Source organism: Plectropomus leopardus, chromosome 22, assembly GCF_008729295.1.
Source record: "Plectropomus leopardus isolate mb chromosome 22, YSFRI_Pleo_2.0, whole genome shotgun sequence".
Lineage (NCBI taxonomy): Eukaryota > Metazoa > Chordata > Actinopteri > Perciformes > Serranidae > Plectropomus > Plectropomus leopardus.
In genome coordinates, this window is record NC_056484.1 from 6,309,174 (window position 1) to 6,332,855 (window position 23,682).

At 42.9% G+C, this 23,682-nt stretch overlaps 1 protein-coding gene across 6 annotated transcripts in view; it reads left to right on the plus strand.

Annotated features, from left to right (window-relative positions):
• Positions 1–23,658, plus strand: part of kmt2e (lysine (K)-specific methyltransferase 2E) — a 33,272-nt gene extending 9,614 nt beyond the window's left edge. Inside the window, exons 2-18 of one of the 6 annotated variants that reach the window (XM_042511332.1) lie at positions 3,406–3,590; positions 10,686–10,800; positions 12,576–12,805; positions 12,961–13,100; positions 13,579–13,760; positions 13,864–13,902; positions 14,002–14,202; positions 15,492–15,622; positions 15,815–15,932; positions 16,179–16,288; positions 16,408–16,660; positions 18,988–19,086; positions 20,787–20,858; positions 21,437–21,622; positions 21,748–22,074; positions 22,703–23,002; positions 23,319–23,658. In XM_042511332.1, the coding sequence (XP_042367266.1) occupies positions 3,520–3,590; positions 10,686–10,800; positions 12,576–12,805; positions 12,961–13,100; positions 13,579–13,760; positions 13,864–13,902; positions 14,002–14,202; positions 15,492–15,622; positions 15,815–15,932; positions 16,179–16,288; positions 16,408–16,660; positions 18,988–19,086; positions 20,787–20,858; positions 21,437–21,622; positions 21,748–22,074; positions 22,703–23,002; positions 23,319–23,492 (2,748 nt within the window). In that variant the 5' untranslated portion in view covers positions 3,406–3,519 and the 3' untranslated portion in view covers positions 23,493–23,658. The remainder of the gene's footprint in view (positions 1–3,405; positions 3,591–10,685; positions 10,801–12,575; positions 12,806–12,960; positions 13,101–13,578; positions 13,761–13,863; positions 13,903–14,001; positions 14,203–15,491; positions 15,623–15,814; positions 15,933–16,178; positions 16,289–16,407; positions 16,661–18,987; positions 19,087–20,786; positions 20,859–21,436; positions 21,623–21,747; positions 22,075–22,702; positions 23,003–23,318) is intronic. The other 5 variants (XM_042511333.1, XM_042511336.1, XM_042511334.1 and 2 more) reach the window with 5 other exon arrangements.
• Positions 23,659–23,682: the final 24 nt, after the last annotated feature.

The following is a 23,682-nucleotide window of genomic DNA, read 5'->3' on the forward strand; positions in this document are numbered from 1 at the left end:
GTTTATTTAGGAAATGCACAGAGGGGGGAGAGAAATCCGGCTGGGCGGGGGGCCTGTGCACACGGGGGGGGGGGGGTTGTATTTTTTTTCTTTCTTTTCCTTTCTTTGGCTGCGTTTCTTCGCCGTTATGGACAGCGCTTCTAGAGGAAGTAGGAGGAGCAGGCAGAGGCAGTCACAGCGCAGCTCAGATTTAGTCAGGAATGCTGCTGTACTGTACTTGTTTTTCTTTTTTCCAGCCGCCTTTTGTGGGTCTTGACTCTGTGTCTGGCTGCAGCGCAGTATGTCAGGGTTCCTGCAGAACCTTAAAAAGGCATCAAATTCATTCATCTATAAATTATTAATTGGTATTAAAATGTCTGAAATCACTCACAAAAGTCTTAAAATGCTCAGACATGGGTAGTAGGATATTATGAACCATTTTTTCTGACATTGCATCAAAAAATCTCAAAATAATTGGTCTGTTTTTTAAAAATAATTTACTGAATTTAAGGTCAAGCATAGAAGGACAGAAAAACAAAAAAACACATTCACAACATCCGTCACAAGCGTTATCACAAGTGTATCACAAGCGTATCAAGGAAGTGATACTTTTATGATATAATTTCATTGTTTTCCACCTGTTCCATTCTAAAAAGTTTTAAATCAACTTTTTGACTTGATCTACTTTTACATTAGGGTAAAAAGTATTTGATGTTGGTTCACATTTAATTTTCCTCAGTTTTGGTTATTGTAAAAGTGGCATTAAACTCAAAACAAGCTTGCCTTAAGCTGTAGGAAACCCTGGTATGTTTGTGGCTCTTCCTTATGAAGAGGAATGTTAGAAAGGACAGGCCGAGGGGTTATCTGTCTGTTTGTGTGTGTGAGGAAGGGGGGTGAACGTGGGCTTGTGTGTGTGTGTGTGTGTGTGTGTGTGTGTGTGTGTGTGCATTCCTTAGTTGTGACAGCAGGATTCCCTGGATGAACTGGAGGCAAATGGAGTGGATGAGGGAACAAACAGGCTGCTTGGGACGAAAGTGCAGAAACATACTGGGCCTCTCTGATCATACAAAGGAGGGGGGGGTCTGTCATTTCAGTGTTTTTGGCAAACTGGCCTCTCCTTGTTGAAAGAAAGTGTTGGGGCTCCATCACAAAATGCCGTTGCCAGTGATAGAGTCCTACTGTTGTTTAACCCAGTCACTGCACACAGGACAGGAGAGAATTTGGAGGGTGATCCCATCAGTGGCCTTGGCTCACACTCAGACACGCAGGGGTCTTCTTCCTGCTATTAATTAGGCCTGGGGCCGACAGCTGTCATGTCTGTGAGCATCTCACTAGTCCTGCTGGCTTAGATACTGCATTTGGGTGAATTAGTACCTGAAATTACTCCCACGGCTGTTTATCCTATTTAAAGAAGTATTTCACCGCTGGAAAGATGTAAAACTAGACTGTCCGTGCAGTACAAAAAGACACAAATACTTTTGAAATTGGTGCTATGCGATCAGACTTTGCTTCCAATTAAGATTAGAGAACCTACAACTACTGATGTCGTATGCTTTTTGACTTCCACAGGCAACAATCTGGTGGTTGACTGGTACCAACGATCTCTAATTACAGCTAAACGACGCACTAAAATGTGTTTCTAAAAACATTTTAGGGAACAATTAGGCGACGTAGTAACAGAATCTTGTGTTGCATTTGATTGAAACTCATGAGCGACATGGGACACAGTTATAAACTCAGCTCTGACAAAATTTTACTTAGAAGGTTGTATATAACATAATCTTTTTTTTAATATAACAACACTAGCTGGTATTGATGTTTCATCTCAGTACTTTCAGATTCCATACTACAATACAGGAAACAGTATGGCACCCACTTCCTGTTCACATATTCTGGTATAACTGCCAAACAGTGCACTAAAATATGTCTCTAAAGACATTTTAGACGAGAAATAAGTAATGCAGAAAAAAATCATGGTTCATATTTGTTCAGCGTTGATTAGTTTTACAGTTGAGCTCAGTTTTTCAGCCTATGTTTTTACACTACCATAAACAGTGTGGTGTCCACTTCCTGGTCACAAATTCCTGAGTTAAAGCCAAACAGTGTGCTATACTGTGCTTGTGAAGACATTTAGGTGATAAATATGCAATACAGTAACAGATCAGCTTTGCCTAGTTTTACTGTTTGATCATCATTTGAGAGAGAGTGGCGGCGGCTCTCTCTTGATCAGTTTTTATATACTCTTTGTGTCTGTGGCAGCATGATCTGGTGTTGCGTGAACTACAAGTTTCTTTGACAGGGTGCTTGCTGTCAGGGTTGACACTATCTTACCTGGTAATGAAATACAAGTTTCCTAGAGAGAGATGTGCGTCGCCTCGACATGCATTCTCGCGAGCGCCTCAAAGGACAAGGTTTGGCCAGAACAGGCAGATACCTCACAGGCATGCACAGACAGGTTTTTGGTGCAACTGTGTGTCATTGCTCACAAAGTATGTCCCTACTCGATACGTGACACATCCTCGCTTTGCAGCCCCTCTTCCATCTCCACCCCAAGCCTTGATCTGAGCCTTTTGTTTGGCCCCAGTGTGCATGAGCAGGCGGAGGTGTGACCTCCAGCCTATTTTGTCTCGGCATCTGTCCCTCCCATTAATCCCGCTTATCAACAGAGCTCTGTGTATCAGGGGCAGCCACACTGACACATATGCTCCCGTCTGGATTCACATCAGACACAAATACACGGCTTAATATTCCCATTAATACTGGTAGTGTATTATTTATTAGTCCAAGCAGACGCCTACTTGGGGACCAAAGGGACACTTCTATTCGTTGCTTGATGCCTAATGTAGTTAATTATTGATGGCTTGATTGTACAACACTAGCAATGGTAAAAACGTAAGCTCAGTAAAATGTGTGTCTTTTATTGGGATAACTGGGTGTGAGAGCACAGAATAGAGCAGCCCTCTTCAGTCGAAGGGGGAAAAATGGCCTCCGTGTGTTGTTGCGTTTTTTTCCTCCCTCCTTTCATGGCGGCTTGCTGCTCTGTGTTCTCTTGCTCCCCTTTGTGGGAGCTTTCTTACAGTGCAGCCTCCTGCATTCCTGGCAGTTAAGTGTGCAGAGGTCGCTTTAGCGCAGTTCACAGCCCAGGCTTCACCTCACAATACCGTGTCCTCTTGCTTTTCATCAGTCAATAACCTCTAGCTCTCTCAGAGGGGAAATTCCTGTCACACACTTCCCTGACAAACTCTGAAAGTATGAATCATGCAGTAACATATGCTGGAAATACCCCGTTTTCACTATGATTTGTAACTTCGGGTTTGCAAGATACTGCAGCTGTGAAGGTGCTTTTGTTCTTGAAAGAAATGACATGTTGCTGAGGTGATCATCATTATCCCCAAACTGATTTTCTTTTGTTCTCTCCATGTTTAGGCCTTGTGGATGCACTTAGATGTCTGCAATGACTGCTGTGGCTGGCATGCCTCAGTGTTTTGGACTCCCATTCTCTGGACTCAGTAGGACAAGAACTGATCAGCAGAGAACGTCATGAGCATAGTCATCCCAGTAGGGGTGGACACAGCAGACACCTCATACCTGGACATGGCTGCGGGCTCAGAGTGAGTAACACGCCAACAAACACTCCAAGCCTTCACTGTTCACACCTCGTCATGCCCCCTCACTTCCTCATATTCTCTGTGCATTCATTCTTACATACCGTCTTTGGTGTTTGTCAAAAGTTCATTTGCAGTTTCGCTGCAACTGCTCTTCTTCTTTGGTACTGCTGCTCTAAAGCTGGGTGATATGACTAACAATGTTATCATGATTTCATTATTCATGATCAAAATTTTCATATTGGTCAGTATCGATAATTATCTACCAAAAAAAGTCTAATCATTATTTCGTTAAAGTTTAAAGGCCGGCTTTTGCTCCTAACTGAAAGTTGAAGAAACCATGTGGTTAATTCTAGCATAAACTGTTGATTGTCAGAACATGACAAACATTTGCTAAACAGCAGAAATTTCTCAAACCTGAGGTAGATTCAAAACAATTATAATCAAAATAATGATATTTAATTAAAAAAATAAAAATACAAATCTTAATTCTGGTCAGCAGCATACCAGACGGTTTAAAACATTTTGTAAGTGTTTCAGTGACAATGGAAACAGAACAAAAATCTGAACTGCGGTCAGTACTTTCTGTGCAAGTTTTACTCCTACGTTATAATTTCTGCTCTTTCTTAAATAACAACAATAACCAAAGACAGACTTTCAGGACATTGTGAAGTAGGGACGCAAAGCCTTTCTGACGCGACTGAGACAGAAATCATGTTTACAGACTTGTTAAAATATGAAAGTTTTATTCACATCATCTTTAGTTAAGTATTGTAATACCATTATATAAAATAGCTAGTTAGTCAGTCATGTTGACTTGCTAATATACCACTACCATAAATGAGTGAACTTTACACCAACTGTAGCTAACATTAGATGGCTTACTTAGTCACAGTGTGACGTTACCCATAGTCAAAGAAATCATACTCGAAATTGATGTAATGTTAAAACATTGCCATATGCATTAGTGGCCGGTCTGCTCTGTCTTCTTCTGGTTTATCGCAGGTTGTTACTGGCGTTTAAGGTTAAGGCGCATTATTGCCCTCCTCTATGGGTGTATGGATGGTTTAATTATATCGAGGATTTGTCAAACATTTATTATATTGCTATCGAGGAAAATGACATTGAGATAGTTATCGTTCTATCGCCCAGCCCTATGCTGCACACGTGCATTTGATGTAATAGGACTTGCTCTGCCCTCTGTCATCTTTTTCTTAGCTCTACAGCTTGATTCAGTCCTCTCTTTCCACATAGATCTCCTCTAACATTTACTTTTAATGGGAAAAGAGGTTGCTGTTCATTGATGCATGCCTCCTCTCGTGTCTGCCCTAATGGATAGTTCATTCTTGCCATTGATTATACTTGCACTCAACCATTGCTCATCACATAGACATTCAGCTACTAAGTACATCTGCCCATATGAAACTGGCAGCGCGCCTAGAATGTAGATGTTTATAACACTTGCCGTGTGAAGCGTACACACCGTAATTTTCCCTGATCCTTTACTAATGCTGTAACTCGATGTTTGCACATGTGTACACCGCACCAGTGAGTAAACCAGAAATGGTGCATGGAGCCATGGAGCCATGGCAACAAGCCTCCGACCGCCCCTCCTCTCCGTTTCCCGTAGTCTTGTCAAGGACATTGCCGTGGTATTTTCTGGTCAAATAAATGAAGCAAGAGGTTCTCATATGACTAAAGAATAACACACGTCATCAACTTATGGGGGCTCCTGTCTCTTTAAAAGAGAGAGACAGCGAGCGAGAGAGAAAGAGAGATAGAGCCCTCCCCTCGGCCTTCATCAGAGTGGTTGCCGTGACAGCTTGTGTTGCCATGGTATCTGTCCCCCTCCCTCCCCTCTGCACTGCGCAGGGCCCGTTGCCATGGTCACTGGCCTGAGTGACAGGTGGTCTTCACATAGACATGGCGTCTTAAACAGTCCCACTGCGTACCCCCATCCCTCCTCCCCTCCTCGGCTCCACAGAGCTGCTGCTGCCACCGGGGGCAGGAGTAAGCCCCTCGCCTTGACTCTCTCACTCTTTGTCCGTCCGAGCTCTGCGTCCGATCGCCTGCTGCAGCTTTATACAAAAGCAGATAACAAGCTTGAAAGGGGCTTCCACCTGCTGCTGCGCAGGTCCCGTCCAGACCAGAGGGACATATACATAGACGTGGCATTGACTGTCAGCCCGTTGCTATGACACGTCAACGGAGCCACCATATTGGACAGTGCAAGACCGGCCTGTAAACAGAGAAGCTGTGTTTTTCCTGGATAATATGCACGATAGCGTTTATATTTCTCAACCAATTGCAATGAGTCGTTTTTACATTCATGAGTTCATGATCTATGTGTAGTAGGAAAATAAGTTTTGTCTCTAGTCAATCAGAATCCTGATATTTAGGTTATAATCACTGCTCGACGCTTAGTAGAAGAGTGTATTGTATAAAACATGTCCCTGCTTATCCCAGCTATGCGCAGGTGAAGCCAAAATATCCTAGATAGAGCTGCTGCCGTCTTGGACTGATGACGTAATTGGGAGTCTTGCAGTAGCAAGCTCCCACCCAAACATCTATCCGACCAATCACGAGCAGCGCTATTGAGTTTGAGCACACAGATTGGCACACACAACTGTCAATCAGGCTGTCAAATGCCCTTTTTATAGCATCAAATAACTCATGAAAACCAAACTTATCATAAAAACAAATACTTGAACAAACAGGGCGATGGGAATTACCTTAAAGTAGAGAAACCATCTTTGGGAAAAATTTATTTGCCGAGTTTTTAGTTTGTCATGTCCCATTCGCTACCGTGGAGGGGGCGGGCTTTATGACCTATACTGCAGCCAGCCACCAGGGGGCGATCAAGATCTTTTGGCTTCAGTTTTTGGGAGCTGTTATGTTGTCTGTCTTTATTATACAGTCCATGTTATAAACTGAATTACTTAATGTCTCCTGGTGAAATATAATTAATTGTCATAAGAAATTGTAAAACTCACATTTGGTTTTCTGTCCTTGGCTAAATACTTTTAAAGATGTCCCCATAGAATATAATTTAATGTGGAAGTAGACAACTTTTGAACTAGCAAACTAACAAGTTCAAAATCAACTCTGTGATCATAACAGAATATAGTAGCTTCACCACAGCTCATTTTAGAGTTGTTTATAAGTTGTTGACCTCCATAGTAAAGTATATCATATAGGGATGTCCTACAAGTATTCAACTCGGAAAAAAGCCAAATCTTTGCTGACCAGACATGAGTTTTTATAATTAATTATTAATAATAAATGCATTTTTATAATAAATTAATAATAAAAGATTATCAGTTCTTTTAAGCCTTACACACACTTTTTTCAGCATCCAGTATCAATTATAGCCTAAATAATGAAATTCTAAACTAGAGACAAAACTTTTTTCTCTGCTACACATAGAATATAACCCCATGGATATAAAAATATCTCATTGCAGTCGGTTGAGAAATATAAATGTTATCAAGAAAATCCGCAGCTCCCGTTTGCACTCTCCAATATGGCGGTGTTGTTGACGTATGATCCAGCGGCCAATGAGGCATCTATGTTTCTATATCTATGGACACACACACACACGGCTCTTCGGAGAATCGTGAGGGCACCAGCCAAGTTCTGGGATAGCGGGGCTGGTTACTCACCAACGAAAAACAGCGTCACGTCCCCTTCCACATCCCCCTGAAGTCTGCAGCAGCGTGACCAGCTGTTGGCTAATGCAGTGTGTGTGTGTATGTGTGTATGTGTCCGTGGTGACACATACACACAAGAGCCTGGCGTGCGCGCACACGCTGACAGAATACGTAGTGTTGCCATGGCAGCAAGTGGGAGCTCTTTAGGAGTGAAGGCGTTGCCTCTGGCTGTTCAGTGCTGCTCTTTTTCTCTCCTGCTGTTGATCTCTCCATTCTCTGCGCTCCGTCCACTCTGCCTCTTCACCCGCTCTCAGCAGGTGCTCGCATTTTAAAACGACATCTGTTCCTCGTTAAAAAAAAAACAAACTCTTTTGGCTATAAATACTGCACACCTAGCTGCACACCTTATTTTAATCCTCCAAAATTTCATTTAATTTGTCATCTTTTCATAATGCAAAGCCATAGCTGGTTACGTTCGAGCGTGATCATCACTGCCTGCAACCCGCCTACTTATGTGTGCGCTCTCGGCCCCCCTTTTCCCCATTCCAGGAGTGGAGACATGAATGATACAAACCCTCCAGCTATGCACATGTACATTCAAATGCACCTCTTTCCTTCCCACTGAACAGGCTGGCTTACTTGTTTTGCCTTTTGTATGTCTTTCTGTCGCCGCCTCCCTCGCTGATTCACTTGTAGGTCAAACTGAAAGAGCACAAAAGCCCATTTACTTTATAATAATTTCCTCCTTTAACCACTAAATAATACTTATTTTGGAAACTTAATTTAATACAAAACAATTTATAGACCAAGTTATGCAATACATAAACAAATACAAAACATAGAAACTAGCAGTAATATATTACTAGCAATATTTTGGAAAATCAAAGGAGAAATTTTATTTTATTTTACAATAAAAAATTGACAAAATACAAATTGGATAAACAAGCAGGTAAACAAATAAGTAGCGCACTAAATATTGCAACTTCAGTCTGTTTAAGTTGTTTATTCTCAAATATTAGCATTTTAATATTGTATAGGTATTCCCTGCATGTTCTGGTGTATCTAGTAAAGAGACTACGTATGATCATTATAACTGTGCTATTATAAAATTTCGGGTGGCCTAAGGCTTTTGCGCAGTACTATAAGTGACTAAATGACAATATATCATCCCTTATTACTGACAGCCAGTTGTGAACATCGGACCAAAACTATTTTACAACTAGACAATTAAAAAATAAATGGTCATCGGCTTTAACCTCAGAGCAACAAAAGGTGCAAGGGTCTACTGTAAATTTCACTAAATGATATATGCCTCGATCAGATTTTAAATCTGCATATTATAAGATGTAGACTTTGATCTGGTTAATCATTAATGGTAGAAAGTTAGTCGACCTACTGAACTCTCAAGTTTTTATCTTTAAAGCCAGGCTTTGTAAACAGTGTAGATTTGTCAGTGTGGCAGTTAAACTGTTGCACACTCACAAAAACATGCATGGATACACGCTCACACCTTGCCCTGGGCACGCCTCCAGACCTCATGTATGCACTTACGTTTTCACTTCGACAGTGAATACTTGAGCTGCTAGGCACACAGGAAGTGTTGCACATTGCTCTTAAGGCATGCAACAAGAGCGTTAGCGCTGCGAAGGGCGCACGCAGGTATCGTATCACCACTTTACCTTGGGATTTAGCATTTCACTTCACAGCTACATAATTATGATCTTTAATTTGACATGGGGCTTATTCTTGTCACTGTGCTTGTTTTTCTGTATAAGAGCTACAAAATATGGTTCTACAGTTTTACCTGGGCAGAAATGCTGCATGGCCTGTTTGCAGTCCCCATAGTGTTTTAGCCTTTTGTACCCAGCTTACTGTGTGTACCTGAGAGGCTGTCCAGGATGCTTAGTGAGCTTTTTTCCATGTTTTTTTGCCTTGTTCATGGAAAGTTGTCAGCCCTCATGGAGTTAGTGGGTGTGAGGTGAACTTTTAGTGTTGTGTGTGTGAGAGAGAGAAGGAAACTCAGCAGCTGTCACGTATACCTTGATGGTTTTCTCTGACCTTGGAGCCATTTCTGAGGCTGTGAAAAGAAAAGATCAAGGGATGTGTCCGCATTGACCATTAACACGTGGATCTCTGCTACCGCACCTTACTTCAAACTCTTTCCTTGTACCGCAAGTCTTGCTGGTCCTATAATGTTTCCCTCTCTTCCTTTTCCTCCTCACACTGGGCTGTCTTGTCTCATGTGTTTGGTTTTTGCCAGTTCCACTTCCCTCTTCCTTAGAGCCACCCCCCCCCAGCAACCGAAGAACAGATTAATCATGTCATGATAAGGGTGGGTTGGTCTCAAACGGCCAAACAGGCTCTGTACTCAGCTGCATTGTGATCCTGCAGAAAGTGGATCTACTGGTTTGGTGTGAATATGAAGTTGTGTGTTTTGTTGTTTTGTGTGAGTGAGAAACGGCACGTTTCTAATTATTGTCTGCCTTGTAGGTGTGGATTAGAGAAAACAAACGTCATGTAATTTGACAGATATTATTATTATTATTAGTCTAGTTCTCAGGCTAATGAGGTGGCATGACAGCAGGCGCTGTCGGTCGTGGAAGACGTACTGAGATCCTTTTTAGTAGAAGTATTATCAGTAAAATGTATTTACAGTGTCAAAACAGGGTGTATGCAAGTCCTTAAAAAGTCTTTAAATGACTAAACCCTTTGAAACTGGAGCAAATTGGCTTGATTTCCTTTTAAAAATACAAGGGAAGAAGGCTACAAGCCAGATAATTAAACCTCTTAAAATTGAAATTTACGTGCTGCTTGTTGTAAGGTCTTTAAATAACAGGTTTAATCTGTAATATGTGGTCATTTGTAAGCATCTTTAAAGTTTATTTGTCTTAAAGTATCTTGTAACTATCACTGACTAACTCTCAAACTTTTTTTTTTAGTAATGTACCAACTTAAGAATATTGTTTCAGTTGAGGACCCTTTGACCAGTGCAAAACATTTTTGTTTTTGACGCACACAATCAGCAAATGTGAACTTGATTGTGTTGCAGCAGGTGATAGTTTACAGTAGCTAAATTAACATTTTTAAAAAATATTCACCTACTCTCATTTTAAAAACACTGATTTGAAATTTAAAAGTACAACATTTACCCCCGAAATAGAGTGCAGTAGAAATATAAAGTAGCATAAAATGGAAATACTCTCCCCTGTTGGGTGTGCAGTGACCTACTGCCCCAGGCCCCCCTGAAAGTGTTACTGCCTTTAGCACGCATCAATATTCTTACCTCTCTTCTTCTGTCACCGGCAGTAGCGACCCTGCTTCCCTGCTCAGCATACTGACGCACGCACACTTCCTCACAGTGTTCGAGGGGAAACAATTACTCTGTGTAACCTTGTTATCAGAGTTTTTCAGTGTACAGTAATGTGTGCTCTTTGTTTGTGTTGCTGCTCAGCAGACCAGAATCGGTGGAGGCCAGCCCTGTGGTGGTGGAAAAGTCCAGCTACCCACACCAGATCTACAGCAGCAGTTCGCACCATTCCCACAGTTACATTGGCCTGCCCTACGCTGTGAGTACACACACTGTTCTTCCTTTCTCAGCTTGTTACAAATAACATGCACACCTTGAGCCCTCCCTCTGTGTTAATCATTGAGTGCGACATGTCTGGTGCCTGTTTAGGCCGACATAGAACATTGAGCTGTAATGAACCGGGTTCCTTAATCTTAATGTGATGTAGGAAATTAGACTTGCAGTGCTTGTTTGTTTTCATCAAGGATCACTTTGGAAATATAGTAATGCTTTTATGCGTTTTCCTCTGGAATTGTATGGTCGTGATGCTCCTTAGAGTTATTATGCTTTTAAAATTGTTGAAAAGTTGATTGCCAGAAATTTAATCTGCATCTATTTTGCTAATCTGTTAATCTAAAAAGTATTTTTTTTTTAAGGAAACATGCAACACATTTGATGGTATGAGCTTCTAAAATGTGAGAATTTGTTACTTTTGGTCCCATTTCTGAAGTTTTGAAGTCATTCTTTCAACATTGATGTGTTCATGAGCTTTTAAGTGGTAATGTGAAAATATCATGGATGCTACAAAGATGTGTTGTATTTTATTGCTTACGCTGATGAGCTTTTCCAGTTTTTAACCACTAAAGTATTGCAATACCTGACTTGCTGTCAGGGTTAATGCTAATAACATTTTAAACTAATCTAAGTCACTCTTTGTGGACAAGGTCACAGCCTAATACCGAATTACAAATTACATGTGAACAAAAAAAAATTCTTTCCATCAACCACAAATTTCTTGCTGTCTTTCGTGTTTCTGCATTTTAAGTCCTTTTTACAGAAAATTTGGCATCAAAGGCCTTTATTATGCCAGCTTTGCTTTTTTATACAGAGCCCAAACAATGCCAGGATAATGCTGCCACAGTGTGATTTAAGATGGCATGTCTGTGGTCTGGAAGACAAAGACATGTGACAGACAGGACGTGTAACACAGCAACATTGGCCTCAAGTGTGACACACAACATACCTGTCAGCAGCGCTTTCTTAATAATAATAATAATAATAATAATAATAATAATACTATTATGGCACTAACATCACAATTACAATCATTTACAGTCTGTTTGGTGGTTGATCTCGTCCTTCCTCAACTCAATCTGGACAACTTGCAGACATTTTCGGTTGCTGTTTGTCTTCTTTGAGTTAGCTTCTAACTCCTGCTAGCTGTTTTTTTCACAGCAGTGGGTGGCACACATAACATGATTTCAAAACGTCACATCTATCCCGTCCGGCTGGCTCAAGATTTGGCGCTTTTATAACCTCCGCAATCATACGTTTAACACAGGGAGGTGGCTTATGCTGTCAAAGCGGCAAGTTGTGTACCAACATTTTTGCAGACTTTACAAGTTGTTGTTTTGCATTGTGTGGACATCACAGGAATTTTCCCATTCGGGAACTCATTGTAATGATTATTCCCACACCACATGCATCCACTGGAAATATATTCCTTTGTTTTGACTAAACAAGACATTTGATGACATCAACTTTGGGTTTTAGGAAATTTGAGGGGGCATTTTTTTCAGTTGTCAGAGTAATTCATAAGGAAAATAATCAGCAGTTGCAGGAAGAAAATTGTTTTCCTTTTCTTTATACCGTGTGATCAGTGGTCTACATTATTTTGAACACCAGGATTTAAAATGTTGCTCAGCTGGTCCTTGTTCTGTCAAAGGGATCCACACTACACATTTTGCTGCTTTTGTTTTGTGAATCACCACTACACTAACTAAACTGTCATTTACCTACACCACATGACTCCCCTGTCTTCCATCCTTCTCTCAGGATCATAACTATGGGGCGCGGCCCCCACCCACACCACCGGCCTCCCCTCCCCCCTCCATGTTGATCCGACAAGGAGAGGGGGGGTTGTTTGTTCCAGGGGGCCAGGACGAAGCGTCCAGGGGCACCACGCTCAGCACCTCAGAGGATGGCAGCTACGGGGCTGACATCACCCGCTGCATCTGTGGCTTCACACACGATGACGGCTACATGATCTGCTGTGACAAGTGCAGGTGAGCACCACATCAGTGTTTACCAGATCTTTTTCAGAATGAGTCGATTCATCAGATGTATGTTCCTCTTGTGCAGCAAAGTTGTCATTAACATTTAACTTCAAAGCGTGATTGCAAAAAAGCTAAAAAAAAAAATTCTGCTGTGGTTTTTTTAGTGCCTGGCAGCATATAGACTGCATGGGCATCGACAGGCAGAACATTCCTGAGACTTACCTGTGTGAACGCTGCCAACCACGCCACCTGGATCGAGAGAGGGCCATCCTGCTGCAGACCAGGAAACGAGAATGTTTGTCTGGTAAGCAAGGCTGGCCACAGTCTTCACTCTCTTTTTGTTTGCCTTTGAAAATCAGCAGTTAAAATATATTGATACGAAGTCGGACATAATACAGAGAGTGGGTTGTTATTTTGAGAGCTGCTTATCTCACCGCAAGTTCTTAGGTGTTAGAAGGATTTTTTATATGAAAGCTTGTGTAGTTCTGCTTTTACTGGCCGCCCTGCTGCAGTAAGTGGCCAGATTGATAGTGAACCCAGCAGGTTGTAGGCATGTCAGGGTGCAGCCTCCTCCCCCTGCAGGTCAGTCACTCAGCCTGAGCCTGGGACACACTGACACCTGCTGGGCAAGACGCAAACTCCTTTATCTGTGCTGTAACATACCTCATATTTTATTATTTTAACTTGGCTAGTTCTTTATTTTTCCTTCCAGCAGCTGTAGCTTTTTGTATAGCTTTATTCACCATTCCTCTTTACTGATGAAGATATGCTTGCTTATGTAGATGGGGACACCAGTGCTACAGAGAGCGGAGATGAGGTGCCGCTAGAGCTGTACTCCACCTTCCAACACACGCCTACCACCATCACCCTCACTACGGGGCGCCTTGGCAATAAGCAAACTGATAAAAAACGCAAAAAGAGTGGTGATAAAGAGCCTCCAGCATCCTCTGCCCGGGCTAAGAAGGTCAGGTTTGACTAATTGATTTGAAATCAACCCAGTCAAAGCACATTTTCTGTAATATGCTTCAATTAACATACATTTTTTTATGTCTTTTCTTTTCTGGCAGGCCTTCCGGGAGGGGTCCAGAAAATCCTCCAGAGTAAAAGTAAACACTCAGAATACATTCAGCCGCTTTGCTTGGAGTCCTGTCTTCTGTCAAAACTTGATGTACCAACTGTGTGTTTTCTATTTTTAATTTTCTCAGGGTGCAGCTCCAGAGCAGGAGCCGACAGAGCACCCGTCTCTGTGGGAGAACAAGATCAAGACGTGGATGGAGCGTTACGAGGAGGCCAGCAGCAATCAGTACAGTGAGGACGTCCAGGTCCTGTTGCGTGTTAAGGAGCAAGGCGACGGCAAGAGCCTGGCTTACAACACGCACCCCGCCTCTTTCAAACCGCCTGTGGAGGTTAGAAACGTGTTTACAGTCTGTAAAGTAAAATCAGATAACAAAACCCTTGTAGGGGACATGTGCTAATTCTCAGGTTCAAACTTGTATTTTGGGTTTCTGCTAAAACATGTTTGCATGCTCTCATGTTGACAAAACACTTTATTTTCATCATGCTGTCTGTACTAGAACACCTGTCTGATATGCTACGTTTTAGTGCCTCTCTTCTTTAAGTGCCACTGTTAAAAAAAAATCCCAGTCTGCTGTGTAGCATTTCCCGGTCTTTTGCAACATCATTGCAGGCGGGGAACGACTGCAATTGAATGTAGCATCACTTTTTACCGTAAAAAACAAAATCAAAACATAAAAAAACAACTGCACATGTTGCAGCAACAATATAATCTGAAATTAGGGAAAAAATTACATCTGAAACCAAGATTTCAGATTTCTAGGGTTCCCTCAGTCATGACAGTCCTTTTAAAGTCATATTATAAAAACTAGTTTCCAGGCCTGGAAACAGTTTTAAATGAATGGGATTGAAAAGCATGCATTGTTTTGGCTTTTGTTTAGATTACATTCACAAAATACTGAAAAGCATGTTTACCTTTTTACAAAATACGACAAAATCTCTTGCTGTGATGTGTGATGGGATCTTTTTCTATCCCCTAAAAAGAGGTTTGGCCTTGATATTTTGCAGAGTACCTGTATGTGTGCTGGTCTGGTCTATTGGCATATGCAGCGAGTTGGCAGCAGGAATGTTTAACTTGCGAGTAAGGATAGCAAGCGCGAGCAAATAGCTCATTTGCAAGCACCTGGGAAGTGTGTGGTCATAGGCATTTAAATTTTCAACTACTTAACGTCATTGAAATGGGATGAAACAAAAATAGAAAACTTAAGGAAAGGTTTTGAAAATTCATTGATAAAAATGTGTTGGAACCCTGGATTTTCTGACAGTGGCATGACGCTACATGTTGCAGTGTATTTGAAATCAGAAAATTACTTTTTAGCAGCATTTTCTCCCTTTAAGATCACCAAGAGAAGCTTCTAAACACAACCAGACATGTTTTAGCGAGAATGTGATCAGTCAGTTTGTTTGTTTTTTTTCTACTTTCAGAGTATTCAGGGCTGTCTGCCTGGGGTTTTTGCTCACATGTCATTATTTGAAACTGTGGCCCTGTTTAATATGAACATCCAACATTGTAACTTTATATATAAATGACAGAAAATTAGCAAAGGCGTAGTAGTTCTCCTTTCAAATTAAATGTATAGCCTGTTTCTTAATTGCACTCACGCCTGTCTCTCTCTTCCAGAGTCAAGTTCAGAAGAACAAGAAGATCCTCAAGGCGGTGCGAGACTTGGCCCCAGACTCCCTCATCATTGAGTACAGGGGAAAGTTCATGCTTCGACAGCAGTTTGAGGCCAACGGATACTTCTTCAAGAGGTCAGGATGCTACTCATTTATGAAAAGGGTTTATTCTCGGAGCAGTTTCTTTTGAATGCAAATTGAATATTGCTGCATTTTTCATGCAGGTCAAACATTATTAAGAGCGCTGGGGCCTTTAGTTGTGCAGAGCAGTTCATTACATTGCAGTTGTTTTTAACGTGTATTATTAACACGCTTTTCCCTCCATAGGCCATACCCATTTGTGTTATTTTATTCTAAATTTGACGGACTGGAGATGTGTGTGGATGCTCGCAGCTTTGGCAACGAGGCACGCTTCATCCGTCGCTCCTGCACCCCGAATTCTGAAGTAAGTAAACATCAGCTGAATGTAATTATGGGCTACTCATATAAAGGTACTACAATTTATATACACTTTATATGTTAACAAGTGTTAATTTCTTAGTTTGTTTTTTGAAATACATTATTTGTTTGTGTGAACGTCTGAATATTCTCAAGAGTTACAAGTTCATTGCTCTTCGAAAGGGTGCACTTGCATTGTTATGCTATTATCATTGTGTCAGTGGCTTATGGTGTTTTGCTCTGTCTCCCTCAGGTGCGGCATGTCATCGAGGACGGCATGCTGCATTTATACATCTACTCGTTGAGGCCAATCACTAAAGGCACAGAGATCACCATCGGTTTTGATTATGACTATGGCAGCTGGTGAGTTATTAGGAAAAAAACTTAAAACAGAAACAGATTTGCAAGGCAACATCCTCTCGCCTTCTAACATCATATTTTGCCTGCCCCCTCTTCTTTTGTGTATCTTGCTGTTTTTGCAGTAAATACAAGGTGGACTGTGCCTGTGTGAAGGGGAACCAGGAGTGCCCGGTGCTCAAGCACAACCTAGAACCCACCGAGAACCTGGGCTCCGGAGGCCGGCGCAGAGGGAGTCGCAAGGACAAGGAGACGGTTCGAGATGACCAGGGCCAGAACCAGAACATGGGTTTGGATGGCGACGGCAAGAGCAAGAGTGTAGGCGACGGGAAACAGAGGAAACTGTCTCCTCTCCGCCTCTCCATCTCCAACAACCAGGCAAGATTACACTTTTTTATGAACATAAATGCACCCACTTTCACCCTTTTTAACCCTTATTTTTTTCACATTTAAACTTTGTCCACTTTAGCATAATTTTTGTCAGTACTCATTTACCCTTGTGCTCCATGCATGCTGTTTTGTTTGATCTTTTGTGAAATGTTCTGTGCATGTGTTTTCCATTGTTAGTCACTTCCTCTTTAGTTCCCTCTTTTTTCCCATTATCCCTTTTTGCATCCACCTCTACCCCCCAACTAATAATTTTGGCGACATAGTTCAGATCCATTGTTGTTGCACGACACACTTTTGTGCCACTTGTCTGGCAGAGATGTGCTGCAGTGTATTACCCTTTTTGTGCAACACACTCAGAGATCGGCGTTTCTCTCGGATGTGTTAACAGCAGCAGAGTTTCTCGTCTGTCGTCTGTTCCAGAAAAGCAAGTTTCTCTTCCAATGACTAGTACAAATTGTTACAAATTTGGTTCATTCAGCAGTTTGAAATTAGACAAATGTTATTAGGTTGAAAGTGGATTTGAAAATGTGGTGCTTGATCATTTAGAAATCAGTCCCGTGTGTCACAGAGCTGAAGTTATGAGGTGAGACTGCAGTTTCAATGTCCCAAAAGGTAAAAGCATTTTTCGGAGTTTTGTCGCAGCTGTGAGGAAGAAAGGTGAGATGAGATTTCCCAACAGTATGATAAAACGTCTATAAGTCATCGCTGTTACAACCATGTGCTCACACTGACGGCGGGGCAGTATGTCAGCTGCTAAATGGTTCATCCTGTAAGAGAGTGCTGGTGAAGCACGCAGAGTGCTCAAAGTAAAACTGTGACTCTGTTCACATTACAACCAAATGTATCCCGAATCCAATTTATTTTTCTCTCTCATGCCACATAGATTTCTGTGTCTACAATACATTAAAAAACAGATCTGTTTTCTTTTTTCCAATTTGATCTCGGTTTCTTTCATTTGTGGCTCTTAATCCAAAATACAATCAATGGCCATTAAGGTTGCATAATAGAACTCAGTACTTAAAGGGTGCTGAATTACCATCACAACTACAGAGTACCTATTCACATTAAATCTGTTGGAGCAAATGTCTGCACCGGAGAGTGCAGCTGGATGAGAACGGCGGGTTTAGACAAGAGGCGGAAGTGCCACTAAGTGCTCCGAAGCCTGGAAGCCAGCAAGGACCAGCAATGGAGCTTTGCAGAGTTACTGGTTTCAACTAATGACAGGAGGCAGAAGAAGCCAATTGCTGGAGAGCTGGACATGGCTGCTCCATCGGCTTCCCAGCGAGCCAAACCCCCGACCTGCAGCGTCGATCTGCAGCGATAGTTTTGGTGTGTGGTCTATTTTTTCTTATCTGCATTTTTTTTGGTAATAGCCTAGAATTATTGCTAGACGAGAAGACATAAGCACGCTGTCAGACAGAGACAGAAGATTAGCTGTATATGTGATTAGAGAAGAGCAGCATCACCCTGCAGCTTGTTCGAAAAGAAGAAGAAAAAGTTAAAAACGGAAAAAATAGTACAGTTGGGTACAGGACCAGTACTGGTACTGATTCAAATGTAAATGTCATCAAACCCAACTGAACCGTCATATTGTATTTCATGGGTGTTTTCGCATATGTCTGTTTTTTTTGTCACTTTGGAGGCGCAGATGAAAATGAACAGTCTTAAGTTTTGGAGGAACTTTTCCTCTGTTAAACTCCCCCTAAAGCAGCCTCATCACTCCTGACTCCTGTCCTGCATCCAGGCCTCTCTCTTCACACAATTACAAGTAAAAGCTGCCAATACAGCGATAGCTTTTGCGTTCCTTTGTCTTCTCATCCTCGATAAATTATTACCCGACCTCCACGGCAAATATTCAAGAGATGAACCTTTGCAGCACTATGTCATTCATTTTTTGCCCAAATGCCTGTCTCGCAAGTGTGACATTTTTGGTTATTCCAGCGCACATGTGTGACGTTCACGGTTGTATGTGAGGCGTTTCAGTGCAGAGATGAATGTGGACAGGCAGAAAGGTGAGATCGGAAAAAAATCGGAATCGAGCATTAAGCCCTGCAACGCTAACGTAGCCTGTGAGGTTCACACGCAGATTCATTAACCGTCTTTGCGAACAACAGGGCACCATGTCAGACCAAAGACAAGTTCTGAGCACGTGTGTTTTGTGCACATAGTGACCCCTAAAACAAGGCGTCCCTCAGGTTACCCCCTCCCTCCCTCACCTCCCCTCTCCTCTCCTCCCTGTCTCCCTCTAGTCTGTAGCCAGACTGACTGACAAGACTTGATAAAGCGCCATACCCCCCTCTCCCCTCCTCTTACAGGATCCTGAGTTATATGAGGATCTAGAAGACAGAACGTCCGTTAGCAATGAAGTAGAGATGGAGTCAGAGGAGCAGATTGCAGAGAGGAGGAGGAAGATGGTAAGTGTGCCAAGCGAGGGGCTTTTTATTTCAGTGCCATGCAGCCACCCAGCAGAGAGAGCCAAAATAAAAACTGTCCCCTGTTGCTCCGGGTGTGGACCTCACTCTGTGTCTGCTACGGGGGCTGTGGCTTGGATAGGAGCAGCTGTCCTTTACCTCCCTTCCATCAAACTACCCTCCTCTTCATCACTCATCTACTGCTAGTGCTCCCAACACTCTCAATGCCCCTGTATCTGTTTTGCCCAGTACTTTTTTTCCTCCCTCCTGCAGCTTCTTCCTGAGGCTTTTTGCTTGTCTTTCAGTACGCTATGACATTTATTTTCCTCATTTGTTGCTGTTTTTCCCAACATCTTAGACAACGGCCTCCGGTGCCTATTTACAACACCAGCTCCTGTCAGTGGGAACAAACCAGTATTGTCGTCATATGCTGAAACCGTCCCCCAGCACGCGTTATACTCTGCTCTCCTCTCACCTTCATTGCGGCTCAAAGTTTGAAATGGCCAATTACTGTTTCTGCCAAACAGCCATGTGTCCCTGAGAGATGGGATCAAACACACATTCACACACGCTAGCATAGCGCGCGCACACACACACACACACACACACATACATACACACATATACACACACACACTCACACACTCTCTCTCTGGAAATTACCCTGCAGTCAGCTTCATTTCACACGGCAGACCCAAGGTGCAAAGTGCTGACTCATCTTTGGCCAACATACAGTTCTGCTAATCGGCCAGAGAGGGATAGATGGTTGAAGAGAGGGGAGGCAGGGAGAGGAGGGGCTGCAGAGGGTAGAGCCTTGTTGCCAGGGCCGTATTGACTTTGGGAGATCCAATAGGCTGGTTTCTATGGAATGTGGCCCAGGAGAGAGCTGCTGCTGCTGCCGCCGGATCAAAGGAGCGTGCATTCACAAACTGACGATCGCAAGCGTAGTAGATGCATGTGGGTGTTGTAAATCCATGCCGTGACAAAGGTGCGGGGGAGATAACATTGGTGTGTGTCGGCAGTATATTATGCCTACTTAAACAAGAGCCCCTATTGTTTGAAAAGGCGTCATAGATCATCCTGGTTTGCCTATAGAGACATTTTTTTGTTCACCACTGGCATTTTGTTCCTGATACTCTTACGTCTGGATCCACCCTTCTGACAGACAGATCCACCCTTAGGGACAATGAAGTGACGCTGAAGTTGTTTTTAGGTCCATCTATTAGCTTTAGTTGCTGTACCTGACCTCAGATGACATTGCTCGAGAGGCGGGGTACACCCTGGACAGGTCGCCAGTCAATCACAGAGCTGGCATAGACCCCCTTAACACCACACATTAAAATGCTTCTCGTATCTAATGGGGATGATAATGATGATTTAACCTGATAATATCCGAACCAGGTATGAAAATGTGTCTCCAGTGTCCACATTAGGGCTGCACAGTATGCGTCATGAGTTGCAATTTTAGTTAGAATGGTAATTTTTGCATTTCAATTTCACTGAAAAAAATAAGCTCCTTGAGAAAGTACCCCTACTTAGATATCATTAGGAATACATTATTTTGCATTTTTGTGGTGTCATTAGCGCACTCCTGAAGTAGCACCACAGTGATCAGGGAGATCAGGGAGTGTAGTGTTTGTGAAGCCTTGTTTAGGGGGGACATGTCTCTTCTAAACTGGGCTGTCTCTTTATTGAACATTCAGGCCAGCCCAGCGGAGCAGTCCCATCTCCCTGTCGGGGCGGCTTCCAGCTGGAAGGGACTGAAACACAAGGAGGTAAACTTGACCCCATTCATAGCCAAACCCTACTCCACCTATCTACCAGCCTCCCCCACCCCCCAAATCTCCCAGAGGTGACTGCGTACTAACTGTCCCGTCTTTTAAAGCCTGGTCTCTCAGTCTGTTGTCTCAGTATGTTTCGTGGTAAAGGGATGTTCTGACTGAAGGTGGAGCTGTTTGTTTGGGTTTTGTTGGTGGAGGTAGAGCTGGGAAAATTGCGGCACAAACACATAGGAACACATAAACGTGCTTTTACAACCTCCTGGTTTGTCAGGGTTTAATTGTAAAGCTTTGTACGTCAAGCGCAACATATAATCAGTCTTTTTACATCTTTAACATTTCTTCTCTTGCTCCTGCTTGACCTCCTCTCCTTTTTCTCTTATTGTGAAAGCGAGGGGGTCACTTTTCTTTCACTCTGCACAGCTAGATCGCCTTTTGCAGTGTTGCACACACTAACCCGTTGTATCGCTAACTCTGGGGCTCGGTGGGAGAGTATGTACTCCACGGACTAACGTCTCTGCTCCCTCTTCCCCTCCAACACCCCTCCTCTGAACCCCACACCTATTTCTGTGCAGACACGAGAAGAGAGGAAGATGGAGGCCATCCTTCAAGCCTTTGCCCGAATGGAGAAGAGGGAGAAACGCAGGGAGCAGGCCCTGGAAAGAATTGGCAGCGTCAAGACGGAGGTCGGGGGTCGCAGTGACATAAAGGAGGAGCCTCCTGCAACACCGGAAACAGCTGATTCTCCAGCTGTCATGCAGGTGAGACACAAAAAGATCAGTTCTGTTGAAAATAAGACATAACTGGGCAGATCAAGTTATGTGGGCACATTTTTAGCTTTGCATTATTTTGATAAATATTAATTCTCTACTGTCTTTTTTTATAGCCACTTCTGGAGGTCAAAGAGGAGCCAGGATTGAAGCCGGCCAAGGTCAAAAACTCGAGGAACAGGAAAAGTTTCTCAAGGAACCGCACACACATCGGCCAGCAGCGCCGGCGAGCTCGCACCATAAGCACCTGTTCCGACTTGGCCCCCGGCTCTCCGACTGAATCTGTGGAGCCTCTGACCAATGAAGCCCCCGAAGGAGAGACGCCCACCGCACCGGAGCCGGAGGCCATCCCCGCCCAAGCACCGGACATCAGCCCTCCGCACAGCAGCTCACCTGCACCCGACAGAAACCGCACCGGGAGCAAGAATTTCAAAACTAAAAAGGTAATTTTGTTTCTGTATAGATGGAAATGTCACTATTACCGAGTATACAGAGTATTTTAATTATTTTGCACAATGAATTTAACAGACACTGGAAAGCATTGTATTTTATGTCTCCATCTGCTGGTGGGTCATCACAATAACAGTATGCATAATATGATTTTATTTCCGCTAGAAAAGAGTCTTGATCACTAAAATTAGATGGGGAAAAATTGGGTATATCAATATGAGTATCGGCAAAATGAATTGTTATATATCAGATATCGGCAAAAAAAAACAGTATTGTGCATCCCTTGTAGTTAGTGGTAGCTTTTATATAGTGGGAGAGCGTTTATGTTGAGGGCAGCTCCAGTGTGTCAGTTATGATTTCAGGCCCGCCCAAATAGTCCCGGACACAAAAATAGTGAGAATCCGTCAGTTCCACAATGCAGTGCTGTATAGGTCTTTTTCACATGTTTTCAACTAGTATTGTCTGACACGTATAATGTGTTTAGAAAGAAATCTCTGATTTTTCTTTACCTGGACTTTTATAGCTTGTTTTGCAAATATACGAGTCGTATCAAACACGTCATGTATGAAACATCCTACAGATTGTAAAATAATTTGATAAATCTCAAACGTGTTTCTGCAGCACTTTGTGAGTGAGTGGGTGGGAGAGAAGCAGCAGGACCGCGGTGCAGTACGAACACCAGAGCCGGCCCCTGAGAGGCCGCTGAGAATAAGCAGCGACCCTGAAGTACTCGCCACGCAGCTCAATGCCCTCCCAGGCATGGCCTGCTCTCCACAGGTCTACAGCACGCCCAAACACTACGTCCGCTTCTCGTCCCCGTTCCTGGTTAATCGCAGCCCCACCACTCCCGGAGTCCCGACTGGGAGACGGCGCTCCAGAGAACTGCCTGAAACACCGCCGACCACCGGCTCCTGCAAGAAGGTACAAAATCCAGCTTTAGAAATGTCTCCATTTGGCTTTAGTGCTCATGAAAAAATTACATCAGGCCAGTTTTGGAAAGTTACGGATATGTCCTCAGATTAGAAATGATTAAATTCTCCCAAGTTGTAATTTTCTTTCTATCCATCATTAGCTTTATCACCATGACTAAATTTTCCAGGGTGTTAAATGAATTCGATCTGCTGTGAAATTTTCTGCTACGATGACAGAAATTCTACCGTTAGAAAGAGAGAGAAAGGCTTTCGTTATTTAGCTGCTTCTTTTGTTGAGTTACTGAACCTCTCCGCTCTTCTTACAGCGATGGTTGAAGCAGGCTCTCGAGGAGGAAGGCTCCACCAGTCCAGCACGACGACCGAGCCTCCTCATGCCCAGCGAGGGTCCTCTTAGCCCCTCCATTAACGGAGACTCAGACAGCCCTCTACCCTACAACGGCACCTGCTCATTACCAGGTCGGTGGCCACATAACAAATAATTCAAAATAAGACAAATGTACATAGAGCTCTCAACAGCTTGAATAAATAGTGCTAATGAGAAAGCATTAAATGCCTGCTGCAGTGCTGCTAAATCTTTGAAAGACTTGTATTGTATCTGTATGTAAGAATCCTTTTGCTCTCCTGACTAAATGTGCTCATATGTCTAGCTCCCTCTGTCATGTCTGTGTT